The following is a 15,080-nucleotide window of genomic DNA, read 5'->3' as shown; positions in this document are numbered from 1 at the left end:
GCGAGGAGTCTGCTTCTCCCTCTGACCCTCCCCCCGTCATGCTCTCTCTCTCTCTCTCAAATAAATAAATAAAATCTTTAAAAAAAAAAAAACATGTAAATGATGGTTGGAAGTAGAACGCAGGGAGCAGGTAAACATTCCAATCTACGTGGCCATGGCAGGTTTAGGAGCCTGAGCACCACCCAGACTTGGGTATTACATGGGAACCAAGATAAGGTCCGCTGGTCCCCTGTGAGGAGGGATCAACAACGCTTGAACTGGTAGCAGGAGCCTCATCAACACCAGCAAGAGAGGGTGTAAGCCTTGCTCCATGGCACCAAAGCCTTAAAGCGTACTTCTATGCTTCACAGCGAGGCCATCAATAAACTGGCATGGGTATGCTCTTCGTGGCTTTGCCTTCATTGTTCATTCAGGTAACAGACCTGTGAACACAGCCCCTAATGCAAAAACCTCTAGAATGTGATATACTGTTGCTGGAGCAATACAGTTAGAAAACAATGAGCAGTCAGCAGAGACAAAGGGAGAAAATGCAAAAGCAAGGAAACAAACACAAAAGACGTTTAAAAAAAAAAAAAAAGCTCTTTTGAACAAAGACAATTGAAGTGTTTTGGAATGAGAAAAATATATATACCCCCATGCACACAGGCATATATGCAGAAAAATAATCCGTAACACGCCAATTCTTTATCATCCCTTATGAGAAACTGCAAGCTCTAAATTAGGTACAGAAACACAGTAGACGTTGACTAAACAAAAGTTGTGAGCTCTTCTGCCGGGCCATAATTTTTAGATTATTACTTTTTCCTTCTTTTTTTAATGCCATCTCCTCAGATTCATGCTTCTGTGTTAAAATTGATTTTTTAATGAATGCCTTTGCTCATTTCTGTTGCCGTTCAAACTTGGTGCTCATGAAAAAATGAAGACTTGGAGAGAAAAAACATTGAAGGAGTCAAGGATGAGACTTGATTGTGAGGACGTTAGAAGTGAACTGAGAATAAGAGCCGGGCAGGCACGGTCCCCTGTCCCCCGCCTCCCCAACGGCAGGAACCTCTTTATTTCTAACCCAACAGCCATTCATAGTGGCTTAGGACAACATTCACGTAGGAGCCAGTCCAGGCCAGAAGTTCTGTTCCTGTATTCTAAACAAAGGTCAGTTTCTATTCTAAATATAAATCAGTTACTTCAAAGGTTATGTTCTACACGGCACTCTAGAGTGATTTCACACCAGTGGCTTAAATACGCTTTTTACGTTTTTTTTTTCTATTATTCACTGCAAACCATTTTCTATCACAATAATGACAACAATACCCTCACCCAAAGAATGGCCTGGATATAGCTGGTCAGTTTAGATGCGAACCAAACTGCTCAGCTTCTGAAATGTGGAGAATTAATCCTTTAAAGACATAAAATTTAGGCATAAAATTGAATGTAGGTGTTAGGTGTAATGATGGGTGGTTTGCTTTGATATACATCTTTCATTACAAATGAAACTATTAGACCTTCATGCAGAGAAAGGCTCCTTAGAAAGATTTTCAGACAACAGGAACCATACCTTGAGCTTCATCTGTTATAACAGTTTCCTTTTTTTGACGAAAGAGTTTCCAGGGAGGTACGGGAGGTGATTTCGGAGGTGCTATGAGGGGGCAAGACCTAGTCCTAGTTACCAGCACAGGATGGCTACAGATGTGGGAAAGACCGTATTCTCTCAGCTTCTCTGCAGAATTAGCCTAAAGGGTGGAAGGCACATTTAAAAGGACACGTGCAATTGCCTTGTGCATTTAAATAAACCACTTTTTGTCATTACAAAAACACTGTTACCACAGTAAAGTGGTAATAAAGGAAAAATAACCCATATTTCCACCTCCTAACATAAGCACTATTACCATTTATATTTCTCTTCACGTTTTTATTTTTCTGAGGCCCCCATTTACTTATTTACAAAAAATAAGAGACTAGAACTGAAGCCAATTTTCAGTTCTAGAAGTTTAAGATCCTCTGAGATTGGAAAAAAAAAAAAAATCTTAGCGTATCGGTTTTGGTCCAAAAATCAATCAACCATTATTATGATGATAAGTTAAAACTTTGATAAAGTGCTTAATACGTGAAGTTTTTGTTTGTTTCTTTGTTTGTTTAGTCACCAGCAACTGCTACCTAGTATGAAAGAAAAAAATCCACTGCGTTTAGATCAGGTCAATGTGATAATAAGTGGTTGCCTTGTCTCTAGCTTATGCCCTCACCCTCAAACAGAGGCTCTCCCACAGGAAATCCCCATGATCTCTCTAGACAATGGAGCCAGTCATAGAAAGCCAGAGGACAGAGGCTGCCTGAAATCCTGCCAAATCAAGCAATTCTCCAGGAAGATGCTTCCCCTATGCGACCGTTCAGATCTCTTAAAGCTACTCTGCTGCTTTGGAACAATTCAGAATCATGTTGAAGGAGAACGTCAGTTACTAACTGATGGCTGAAATATGCCACAAGAAATCAAAAAGTCTGTGAGAGTTAAAGTAATATATTCTGGAGTCAAATTCTGGCATTCACAGTCTAAATGTTGAAACATTTAAAGTAAAATAAAATAAGTACATTTAAGTCAGTTTTGCCAATAACTATTTTTCTTCCTAGTGATTTTGCATCATTGATTTCTCTGCAAGTAGCAATGCTTGAAAATGTAAATTTATAGAACAGTCATTTAAATTAGGACCAGAAACCCCCCTATTAGCCTATTCCAAATTATTGCCTCAGCCAGAACATCCTTGCCCTCGTAACTGTTTCGCTATAGCTCAGTCTATACCTCTGGGAGGAGAAAATAGGTGGGGTATCTGTGAGATAAAATAGCTCTTTCTGAATTTAGGGATTAACTAATGATTGTAACAATTAATTAATAATTGGAAGGAGCTAATCAGTGCAATATTGAGTCCAGAAAAGCCACTTAAAAGTGTGATAAATATGCAGAATAAAGAGGAAAGTGATTCAATGTTTAAGGGGGGAAGCAGAGGAGGGGTGCCTGGGTGGCTCAGTCAGTTAAGCATCCCACTCTTGATCTCAGCTCAGGTCTTGATTTTCAGGGTTGTGAGTTCACGTCCCATGTTGGGCTCCACATTTGGTGTGGAACCCACTTAAAAAAAAAAAAAAAAAGCAGAGGAAATTGTTACATCCCCTTTATCCTTTTTTGTGAATGTTAGCAATTTCTTGAGAAAAAATTTGGAAACCTCTGGTATTATGCCTTATAATGGCTTAAAAATGTTTTCTCATAGATCTAAAGTCTAAACCTTTTTCTATAACTTTTACCCTGCCAAGTTTAAAAGTTTCCCATCATTCAAAAAGGGAATTTATAGGTGAATTTATTCATGTTGTTCAATAAGACAATACTTCAGGATAGTAACCAAAAACAGTACACTCTAAAATTTATACTTCATCTCCAAAATAGAAGCCATGCCCAAAGTAGTATTTATAAATTGAATCACTTCCAGATAGTTTATTATTCATCAAACTTGGTCTACATATCTCAAATCCTTTTTATAACTGCAACCAAATGTGTAGATTCTTTACTCTTTTTAGATTCTTTACTCTTTTTAGCATCAGAAAATCAAATTATTTAAAGCATTTGAAAATGTGAGGTTTTGTGTCAAATAATTAAGTATAGTATTAACACCTATTGTATTGTTTGAATAATCCACAAAAGTACTAACTGGATTTAAGGTAAGTAAGCCGATTTCTTATACTTCATTTTATTTCTAACATACTTTAAGATACTTCTGAATGATGTAAAGTAATGCTTTGGATAATAGTTACAGTTTGATGTTGAGGAACTTTGTTAAAGGACCTCAAATTTTCTTAGATTAGAGTTAGGGGCAGAGAGAGATTTAGAATGGTAAATTTTCACTCAGGTGAAACCCTGAGTAGGCACTCAAGAAATATTTTTTAGTATTTCACGTATAGACTTAGATTAGAAGTTTCTTTGCCCAGAAGACGCTTTGACTCCTCTGGCCCATCCCACTTCAAACATTCTTTTTTTTTTTTTTTTTTTTAAATAAACTCTACCGCCAAGGTAGGGCTGGAACTCACAACCCTGAGATCAAGAGTCACATGCTCTACCAACTGAGCCTACCAGACACCTCAGTCTAAAAGTAGGAGTTTGAGTAAGTGGGTGGCCTTCTTAGAACTTGCAGATTACTTATTTAAATAAAACTAAAACTATTTAGAATATCCAAAAACAAGAAAATGCGGTAATTCATGCCATCTTGTTCCTTTCCAAGTTTTCTTTTTCTTGAGTCTGGACAAATTCTTTCAAGAAATGTAAAGTATTGACTTTATTTTACATATTGGTCTCATGTCTTTGGGGCTATAATTTTTAGCAGTATACTGCATTTAACAAAATTCCATTAGAATACAAACTCTTTTTGTTGATTTATCTCTTTTTTAAAGATTTTATTTATTTTTATTTGCTAGGGAGAGTGCACACGTGCAAGAGAGTGAGCAAGAGCACAAGCAAGGGGAGTGGGAGAGGGAGAAGCAGGCTCTCTACTGAGCAAGGAGCCTGATGTGGGACTCCATCCCAGGACCCTGGGACCATGACCTGAGCCAAAGGCAGACGCTTAACTGACTGAGCCACCTAGGCATCCCTCTGTTGATTTATCTTTAAAACATTGTATCTCGTTATATTCTGATTTGACCAAGAGAACTAGATTAGCCTAATAGCTAACGTAAAAGAATCAACAGGTAAGTTAGGGAGACCGTGAGGCTATAGCCAGTTCATTATAGTCTTGAAGTTCATTCATTATTTTATATTAGTTTCAGGTGTACAATATAGTAATTCAACAATTCACCCAGTGCTCATCACAACAAGTGTGCTCCTTAATCCCCAACACCTATTTCACCCAAGAAACAGACTCTTAACTATAGAGAACTGATGGTTACCAGATGGGAGGTGGATGGGGAGATGGGTGAAATGGTTCATTTAACTGCCATTACAGACATTGGGCTAATTCCTGAACCTCTGGGTCCCTTAAGCCATTTTCAACCCCCAGAGGAAGGATTTATAACACTCTGCATGTCCTGACTCCCTCCCACATCTCAAGCTGCCTCTGAGTCTTCTCCCCTTGCTATCTGCTCAATTTCTATTGCTTCTCTGAACCCAGTGAGCTCTCCTTCACCTCCAGACTTTCCAACAAAAACATCCCTTTGCTTTGAGCACACTTTTTCCTATTTACTAAGCTAACTTCTTAAAGCCATCACTTAAACACTTCTTCCTTTGGGAAGACTTCCTTAGTCAACCATTAGACAGAAAGATGTGTTGCTGCTATGTGCACCATATTCATTTTTCTGCTCATTCATTCATTCATTTGGTCACTCATCCAACACACATTATTTGAACGCTATTTCTACCATATGCCAGACACCCTGTATGATCTCTGTTATGCCAATTTTCTAACTTTATTACTATTGTTGGCTTGTCTGTCTTCTTCATTAGACTGAGTTTTGTAAGGAGGGACTTTTGTTAGTCTTGCTTGTTACCAGGCCCTCAAAGACTAAATCATTGTTAGTACATAATAGATAATCAATAGACATGTGTTGAATTAACAACAAACATAGGTGATCTTTTTTGCCCTTTAAATTGAAAACTAATTTTGTGTTTAAATATTAATTTCTCAGTAGGACAGCTAAGCATGCAGATGGATTATTTTGTGTGGTGTGTATGTGTGTGTGTGTGATGTACTCATCCCCTTCTTATATTTGGTAGTTTTAAAAAAGTGTTTAAGTACTTCGCATAAGAGACCATGGCACTCCACAAAGCACAGCTTAGGTCATTTTGCAGTCCATGGTGTTAGATCTCTGGAATACTTAAGAGAACGGCTAGACCTGCCACATAAGGAGTTTTTTAAAAACTGAGGGCTGAGATAGATGACCAGCTCAAATCTTAATCAGAGACTTAAACTGGTGGGAGGCCAAGGAAGCACACTTGGATTTAGGCAATGACTAAAGTTAGTTAACTTTGAATTAAAATCAAAGAAACTGCCACTATCTCTACGTTCTTAATGGAACATTATGCTCTGTAATCTTGACAATATTACCCCTGTTAAATGGCAGACTTTCACATGAAGAAATGGTTTCTATTCAAAAAGGACAAAGGAGGAAGAAGGGGAGGAGGAGGGCCTGGAGAAAGGAGGAGGGAGAGAGGAGTGATAACATCATGCTGCCTGGGCAAATCATCTAGAAGACAAATATACTGCACAGTGAAGTGCAGTGAGCATCCAATTGGATTATTTACACTTCAACCAAATTTTCATTGAATTTTTAATATCCAACTGTTTTTAACTAACCCACTGAACATTTATGTTTATATTACTACACCATCTAGTCTTCTCCTACTTTAAGTGCAGTGATTTCAGAGCATATGGAATTCTATAACCAAAGTGCTGGATGTCTAGGAGTCCCCCAAGGGGTTAGAATTTGGTAAGCTCCAAATGCAATATTGTGTTTGTCTCAGTACAGTGAAGAGCAAGTAATCTGGTGGATTTTACCCTTTACAAAGGGAAAGAGAAAAGTGATTTTTTTTTTAAAGATTTTATTTATTTATTCATGAGAGAGAGAGAGAGGCAGAGGGAGAAGCAGGCTCCCAAGGAGCAGGGAGCCCAATGCGGGACTCGATCCCAGGACCCTGAGATCATGACCTGAGCCGAAGGCAGAGGCTTAACCATCTGAGCCACCCAGGCGCCCTGAAAAGTGATTTTTACATCTAATCAGAGTTTGGCCAATTGCACCCAAAGTGAAAGAGGCTCACCTGCTTGTATTAAAGCCTCATCCTGAGGGGCCAGCATCTTATTTCACACACACATGTAGGTGCCTGTTGGAACATTCTCCAGGAACCCCGGGGCGGGGGCCAGCTTCCCACTCTCCCTTTGCCCTGCTCCAATACACCAGTATCTCCTGGAAGGAAGCTTTTCATATGCTTCTGATGCCTGATCTTTGTAGCTGCCACCCAGGGAATGCCTCTTGACCGCCTGGCTCTGGAGGCCAGGGGAACTTGCCTGGTCCTATGGGTTTTGTGACTGATTTTGCGACTGCTGCCAGGGGACACCTCTCCAGCCAGTGGAGCTTACGCTTGTGTGTCCCACCAGACTGTAACCAATGGAGAAAGAGTCGTTAACCAGCTGCCACCCCCAGGGCACAAGAGGCAACAGATCCAGGAGTTCAGTCTTTCCTCGGAGGAGGCCTATTAAGTAATCCTCTCAGGGGCAGCCTGAGGAGCAGATTTCTAATTAAACACACATCATGGGACTGACAATGATCCTTTCCAGAGACCTCGGAGGGCAAGAACTATCTTTGTGCTTTCCCTCTACCACACTCCAGAGAACCCGTGTCTCCTGGAGGGGTGACTTACACATGGCGGGTGCCCTGGTTTTTATGTCTGGCACCCCAATTTTTGCAGCTTCCACTCAGAGGAAGCCTCTTGATTATCTGGCTCTGGTAGCAAGGGGGGGCTTGCATTCCTGGATGCCACGGGACTGTGGCAATTGGAGAGACAGCCCTTGGCCAGCTGCCACTCCCAGGGCACTGTGCAGACAGCAAATGGAGCCACACCCCCAGTCTTTCAGTGAAGAAGGACTCTTGGCTTGTCCTGGAGCTTCAGCCTGAGGCAGGCTTCAGGGACGTTGGATTGGGCACACCCCTAGTGAACTACGGAGCTGCTTGCTCTCAAGGAGTGCAGGCTATGGACACCATCTTGGCATTCTCCCTCTGCCTTGTTGCAGCTCACCAGGATCTCAGAAAAGGGCTTTTTGATCATTTGGAGCCCGAACTTTTTGTGGCTGCCAACCAGGGGACGCCACCAGAGTACCTGGCCACTTGCGAGTCCTAGGACTGTGTATATTTGCATACTTTTTAAAAGCTGCTGCTCATAGGTCTGACTTCCAAACTGCTTGAATCTAAATGCTAAGATCCTTCCCTTAGGGACACTGACAGGTCTTAGCACATCCTCACTGATGGTAAGCTATTAAAAATACAATAGCTTCTGCCCAGACAAGCACAAAGGTTTAAGAGACAACCAGAACTGAGGCAGGGTTGAATGACAAGCTTCATCTACTAAATGGAGCCACTCCTTCAAGACTGGGAGAGACGGTTGTTTCATCAACTGTATAGAAACTAATAGAATTAAGCAAGATGAAGAACAGAGGAATATGTTCCAAAAGAGAAAGAGAGAGAACAAAATAAAAACTCAGAGAAAAACTTAATAAAAGGAAGATAAGTAATTTGTCTGAAAAAAGTTCAGGGTAGTGGTCATAAAAATGCTCACTGAACTGGGGAGAAAAATGGATGAACACAGTGAGAACTTCAACAAAAAGATGGAAATATAAGAAAGTACCCAAGAGTAGTCAAAGGGCTGAAGAATACAGTAACTAAACTGAAAAATACACTTAGAAAAGTTCAACAACAGACTAGATAAAGGAGAAGAAAGGATCAGTCAACTCAGAGACAAGGCAGTAGAACTCATCCTATTAGAGCAGCAAAAAGAAAACAGAATGATGGAATATTACTCGGCCATAAAAAGAATGCAATCTTTCCATTTGTGACAACATGGATGGACTTCAAGGGCATTATGCTGAATGAAATAAGTCAGACAGACAAAGACAAATACTATATGCTCTCTCATATGTGGAATCTAAAACAAAACAAAACAAGCTCACAGAAACAGAGAACAGATCAGTAGAGTTGTCAGAGGCAGAAGGTGGGGGTGGGAGAAATGGGTAAAGGGGGTACAAATTTATTTAAATACATATATATTTAAAAATGATAGGAAACCCATAAATGCCATGCCACTACTAAATTTTATGTGGTCAAATACTTAACATCATGGAAAAAAATTAATGATATAGTGTCAAGTGAAAAAGCTGGCTTCCAAAATTTAATAAATTCATAACATTTAATTCCACTGTGTAAAAAAAGTATATTCATATATACACAGAATATATGCACAGAAGAAAAAAATCAAAGGGTATATCCCAATATGTTAGCATTGCCTATGTCTAGGTATTTATACTATGAATATTTTCATTTCAATGGCTTTGTGTACATTTTCTAAATTTTCTCTAAATTGTTAGACTTACAAGAAAAAAATCAATTAACATTTTTTGTGTGTATTATCTAAAGATTACAAGGAGGTTATAATAGTAGTTTACCAACTGTGGATGTCAGTTCATTTAAATTATCTTATGTTAAGAAAATATTCATGATCTGTTTATGGAAAGGGAATTTATTATCATTTAGATATGTTTACATGATTCTTTCTGAAATATATAACTCATATGCCTTTTCTTTTGCTTAGAATGGAATAAAATGATAATAATACATGAGTCTACATTTTTTTAAACAGGGAATTATTACAATCATCTAAGATAATTTTGAATGTTCCAGGTCCCTGTGTTCAAGTGTCTATTTTTTTAAAGATAAGTAGACTGAAATCCAGGACCAGAATTTTAAATTCTGGTATACCTTCAATGACAACAAATATCTCTCTCTCTCCTCCCTACCTCCCTCTCTCTCTCACCCATTCACACACACACACACACACACACACACACACACACACCCATAAATGGTACTGGGCTTCCTGGCCTTGAGTGCTTACCATTTTTTCTAATGCAAAGATCTTCTTTTCAAATAAATAGAGGGGTGTAAAGGTAGCATATACAACCATGTGAGGGGACTGTATTGCTGAAGAACCTGTAAAAAAAATATATATCATGTCATGGAAATTCTCGCCAAATTCTCGGTCTGTCAGTAGATCATTCCAGATTGTTCAAATTCCTTAATGGGCATGTCTTTGCACGTGAAAAATAGGTAAATGACTGTAAATGTATTTAATAAATGTTCAATATCACATATGCATCTATTTTATAGAACATCTCATTAGTTTTACCTTCATCTTAGTACCATTTAATTGCTTAAGAAATCATTTTATGTCACTATAAAAAAAAGTTATCAGAAAAACTATAGCTACTAGTCAATGTCACTAGAAGAGTCTACGAATGATTATATTCAAAAGGAATGATTTTAAAGTGAAATTTTTTTAGTTTTCATAGATAAAAACCTTAATTTGAATTTAAAGAAGTTCAGAACTTTCTATGTCATTTCAAGAAGAAAGAAAACATTAATCCATCCATGAAGAAGGAAAACTAAGTCAGTAACTTAGCTGGGATTGCTTTATATGTGTGTGTATATAATATATATATATATTTGGCCAGGAAATTCCTATTTATTTATTTATTTATTTATTTCCAGGATCGTTAGCATACAGTGTTATATTAGTTTCAGGTGTACAATATGGATTATTTAATATTTAATGCTCCTGAGCATCACTTATTTTTTTCATATGTTTCTTAACAGACCTGAAATTACTATATTTGATTCAGTATGCTTTTGTTCTTTACAGATTCTGGCTAAAATGGTATAATTTATTTTCCTGTATTGTCTTTATGTTTTAATTAAAAAGTTTGTTTTACTCCTTTACAAATTCAAGCACTAATATTGAACTGTATTAGATATTTATTAAAGAAAAATATTTTTAGACCCACAAAATATGCTAGATACAGGATCTCTCTAGAATAGATTAAAATGTAAAATATACCAAACTTATGAAAACATATTTTTACATTTAAAAATTAAGCTTGTATATTTTTCATGGTGCAGAGACCTGAATTCAGGCATGTATGTATACACACACACACACACATATATCCATACATATATAGTTTATATACATATATACATATATATATTTATTTATACAGAGGAAGATATATACTAATATATATTTGTATACAATAATATGTAATTATATTTTATATTTATATAGTTTATAAAATTATACATTAATATTTATGGATATTATACAATATGTATCATATAATATATGTTGTATTTTATGTATTATAATATACTCAGTATAACAATATATAATAGATTATTTGTTATGTGCTAATACATAGCATATACACTTAATTAGTATATGTCCTCCTCCATGCAAACACTTCTGTGGCTGTTGTACCATAAAAACTTGGACGACCTTGGCTTCTGTCTCACATGTAAGACTGCCCCCATATGCATACTGATTTGAGAGTTTAACAATTATGGGCAAACTTGAGCACGTTTATTCAGATAATGTCTAAACAGGCAATACACTTTGTATTCCAAAGTGATATTCCAACTTTGTAAACTCCCAAGTTTCCTAACATTTTAGGAAGCAGTTACAATAGCTATTACTCTAGAATACTGAAAGCTTACAATCTGACAGAGACTGCAGAGAATACTGTACATCTGATGATGGTCTTGAAGCATGAAGTGACCATTTGAATTTTTCTTTTTCCTTTTCTTTTTCTCCATTTTTACTCCTCTTCTTCCCAACATCTTTTGCATCTGCTTTTTCTAACATGTTAAAAAATAGATATGATAAATCTTTTAACTACAAAACCTCAAACTATATTACTTATTCAGTTATTATGTTGAAAAGAAGGCCAAAACAATAGTGTTATTTAAATGTAAAACAATAGCCGCAAATTTCCCAAAACACTACTCACCTCTAATTAGAAACATAACATCAAAATAAAGTAAGAGAAAACTTTGAAAATTGACAATGTACTGCCAAAGACATGATTATTGACTACATATATTTTTTTGCTAAATAGAGATGATCATTTAATATAACTTACATTATATATATTAATATATAATTTTATATATTATATATAATTTTAGGCTAATTTTCTCATTTTAGAATGAGGCTAGTTTTCTCATTCCTCCTACTGCATCATAATTAGAGAATTCTTCCCTAATGTCCTAGACTAAATATGAACTCCCATAGTTTTCCGTATTTTCTTCCAAGGCTCATGTCTTAGTATATGGTTATGGTTTTTAAAATTAAAATTAATGTTAGTCTCTCTCCCTAGATCATAAGCACTAGGAGATAAGCTTCACATTGGATTTTGTTCACCGGATGATCATTAATTCCTGGAAAATGTATTGGTATTCTACTCAGCAAATAGTGTATCTGAATGGATGGATGAACATATGTTAATTTGTGATACATGAAAAAAGCCTTCTAAGTTCAAATTAATTTGAGATATGCTAGGTAAAACAAATTTAATCAGCCTCTTGTTCTGCTTTCTTTCATAAACTAATTCACATTAGGTCATTTAAAGAAGGGCTTATGATAGGCAGATATCACTCATACACTTGATCTTGGTAAATTCTTGAGAAACATTTATAGTAATAATTTCTGCGTGGTAAATGCTGGTAAATAAGATCTTGATAAGGAACAATTTGGGCAAAATATAAGATTTTATAAAACAAATATTTGAAAGATCATTATAAAAGCTCTTGAGGTATATAAAAAAGCTGAGTATATTCTAGTATATTTAATTTTACTTTACTATAGAAGCATTATTATTCATATGCATAGCTATATGAAATATTTTAGAAAATATAAAATAATTATTCAATATATTTCTCCCTTTAAGATCCTACAGTGTAAAATAGCTTGAAATTATTTTACTTTGAAATTTGAACTTCTACCTTACAATAAATGGTCAGCAAATCACAATCCATACTGTGTCTATTTTGCATTTCCTTGGTGGGGAAATAAAAAGACAGACTAGAACAACTTTCCCTTTGCAGTTTTGCTCCATTCCACTCTACATATAACATATAAGGAAGTGTGTGTAATGGAAATTGACACTTGATGTCTCTTCCTATGTTAATACTATACTACTTCAGTATCATCAAAATATACAGTTGCCCTTGGTTTTAAAAGACAGCAAAATATGGGATAATAACTAACATCTAGTAAACTATATTACTAGTTCTAAAATCCTAGAAAGATAGGATCTTAATTATTTTCACAACACTTAGTAGATGATAATGACAATAAATAATCATTAAATTCAGCAACGACTATAGAACATTTATATGCAATATCCATATTGAACATACGAATGACATTATAAAATGTCTTACCCTTTGGAGCCTTGTCACTTTTCTCAGGTATCTTTAGTGCTGTCACTGAACTATCAGGTTTGAATTCTTTGCCATCCTTTACTTCCTTGCCATCCTTCACTTCTTTCCCTGGTTCTTTTAATTTGGCATCTAACACAGCTATTTTGCTTTCAGAACTGGACTCAACCGACAGCTTAAATTCAGGCAATATTTCTTTCAAGAGCTCCCATACTTTGTCCATATATCCTGGGCTTAGATAAAACACATCAACATTAATTTCCAAATCATAAAGAAATAGAAAATCTTAACAGACCAATTACTAGCAAAGATATTGAATCAGCAATCAAAACAATCCCAACAAACAAAACTCCAGGCTTCACTGGTGAATTCTACCAAACATTTAAAGAATAATTAATACCAATCCTTCTCAAACTCTTTGGAAAAATACAGAAGGAACACATTCTAACTCATTTTATAAGGCCATCATTACTTTGATACCAAAACCAGACAAGGACACCACAAGTAAAGGAAATTACTGACCCAAATCTCTGATAAACATAGAGGCAAAAACCCTCAACAAAATATTAGCAAATAGAATTCAACATATATTAAAAGGAAATATACCATGAACAAGTGGGATTAATTCCAGGGATGTAAGTAAGTATGATTCAACATTTGCAAATCTATGTGATACACCACATTAACAAAATGAATGATAAAAATCATAAGGTCATCTCAATAGATGGAGAAAAATATTTGACAAAATTCAACATCCATTTATGATAAAAACTCTCAACAAAGTGGTTATTGAGAGAAAATACCTACTGCAACATAATAATGGCCAAATATGACAAGCGCACAGCTAATATCATACTCAATCAACTGTGAAATCTAAAATATTTTCCTCAAGATCAGGAACAAAACAAGGATGCCAACTCTCACCATTTTCATTCAGTATTATTACAGGTCTTAACCAAAGCAAGTAGGCAAGAAAGAGAAATAAAAGGCATCCAAATTAGATAGGAAGAAGTAAAATTGTCACTATTTGCAGAAGACATAATATATGTAGAAAACCCAAAAGATGCCACCAGAAACTATTAAGCCAATAAATGACTTCAGTCAGGTTGCAGGATACAAAATCAATATACAAAAATCTGTTGCATTCTATACACTAAATGAATCATCAGAAACACAAACAATCCCATTTACAATCGCCTCAAAAGGAATAAAATACCTAGGAATAAATTTAACCAAGGAGGTGAAAGACTTGTACAATGAAAACTATAGGACATTAATAAAAAGAAGTTGAAGATGACACAAATAAACGGAAAGACATTCTGTGCTCATTGACTGGAAGAATCAATATTGTAAAAATGTCCATACTACCCAAAGTCATCTACAGATTCAATGCAATCCCTAGCAAAATTCTAATGACATTTTTCACAGAAATAGGAAAAACAATCATAAAATTTGTATTGAGCCACGAAAAAACTCTTATAGCCAAAACTATTGTGAGAAAGAACAAAGCTGGAGGCATCACACTTCTTGATTTCAAACTATGTCACAAATCTATAATGATCAAACAGTATGCTATTGACATACAGACACTTCGATCGATGGAACACAATAGAGAACTAAGAAATAAACCCACCCATATATAGTCAATTAACTTATGACAATGGAGTCAAGGATACACAATGTGGAAAAGATAGCCTCCTCAAGAAACGGTGTTGCAAGAACTGGACAGCCACATGCAAAAGGATGAAACCAGACCGTTATCATACACTATACATAAAAATCAGTTCATAATGGATTAAAGACTTGAATGCATGGTTTCATATGGTTTTACCATAAAACTCCTACAGAAAATATAGGCTTTTTGATGTTGGTCTCATACTGTTTTTTTTGTTTGTTTGTTTGTTTGTTTATTTGTTTGTTTTGGATTTGACTCCAAAAGCAAGGGCAACAAATGCAAGAATAAAAAGTAGGGCTATATCAAACTGAAAAGCTTCTGTTTATTTGAACCAAGCAACAGCTAGTTTATCCTGCTGAAAAGATGCTTCAGATGGTAGAATCCAAGTTACTGGGGGCTGAAT

The 15,080-nt window shown here is 35.9% G+C and overlaps 1 protein-coding gene across 1 annotated transcript in view; it reads right to left on the bottom strand.

The window, feature by feature from the left end:
* Window positions 1-15,080, bottom strand: part of ADGB (androglobin) — a 141,238-nt gene that overhangs the window by 75,304 nt on the left and 50,854 nt on the right. The window contains exons 8-11 of the mRNA XM_081829380.1: window positions 13,006-13,235; window positions 11,278-11,418; window positions 9,623-9,717; window positions 1,539-1,727 (exon numbers count right to left, since the gene is read on the bottom strand). Of these exons, the coding sequence (XP_081685506.1) occupies window positions 1,539-1,727; window positions 9,623-9,717; window positions 11,278-11,418; window positions 13,006-13,235 (655 nt within the window). The remainder of the gene's footprint in view (window positions 1-1,538; window positions 1,728-9,622; window positions 9,718-11,277; window positions 11,419-13,005; window positions 13,236-15,080) is intronic.

The sequence above is a fragment of the Leptonychotes weddellii genome, chromosome 8 (genome assembly GCF_054177405.1).
Source record: "Leptonychotes weddellii isolate Sample4059 chromosome 8, ASM5417740v2, whole genome shotgun sequence".
Classification (NCBI taxonomy): Eukaryota; Metazoa; Chordata; class Mammalia; order Carnivora; family Phocidae; genus Leptonychotes; species Leptonychotes weddellii.
The sequence above is the reverse complement of the archived record's forward strand: the minus strand, read 5'-3'. Positions and strand labels throughout refer to the sequence as shown.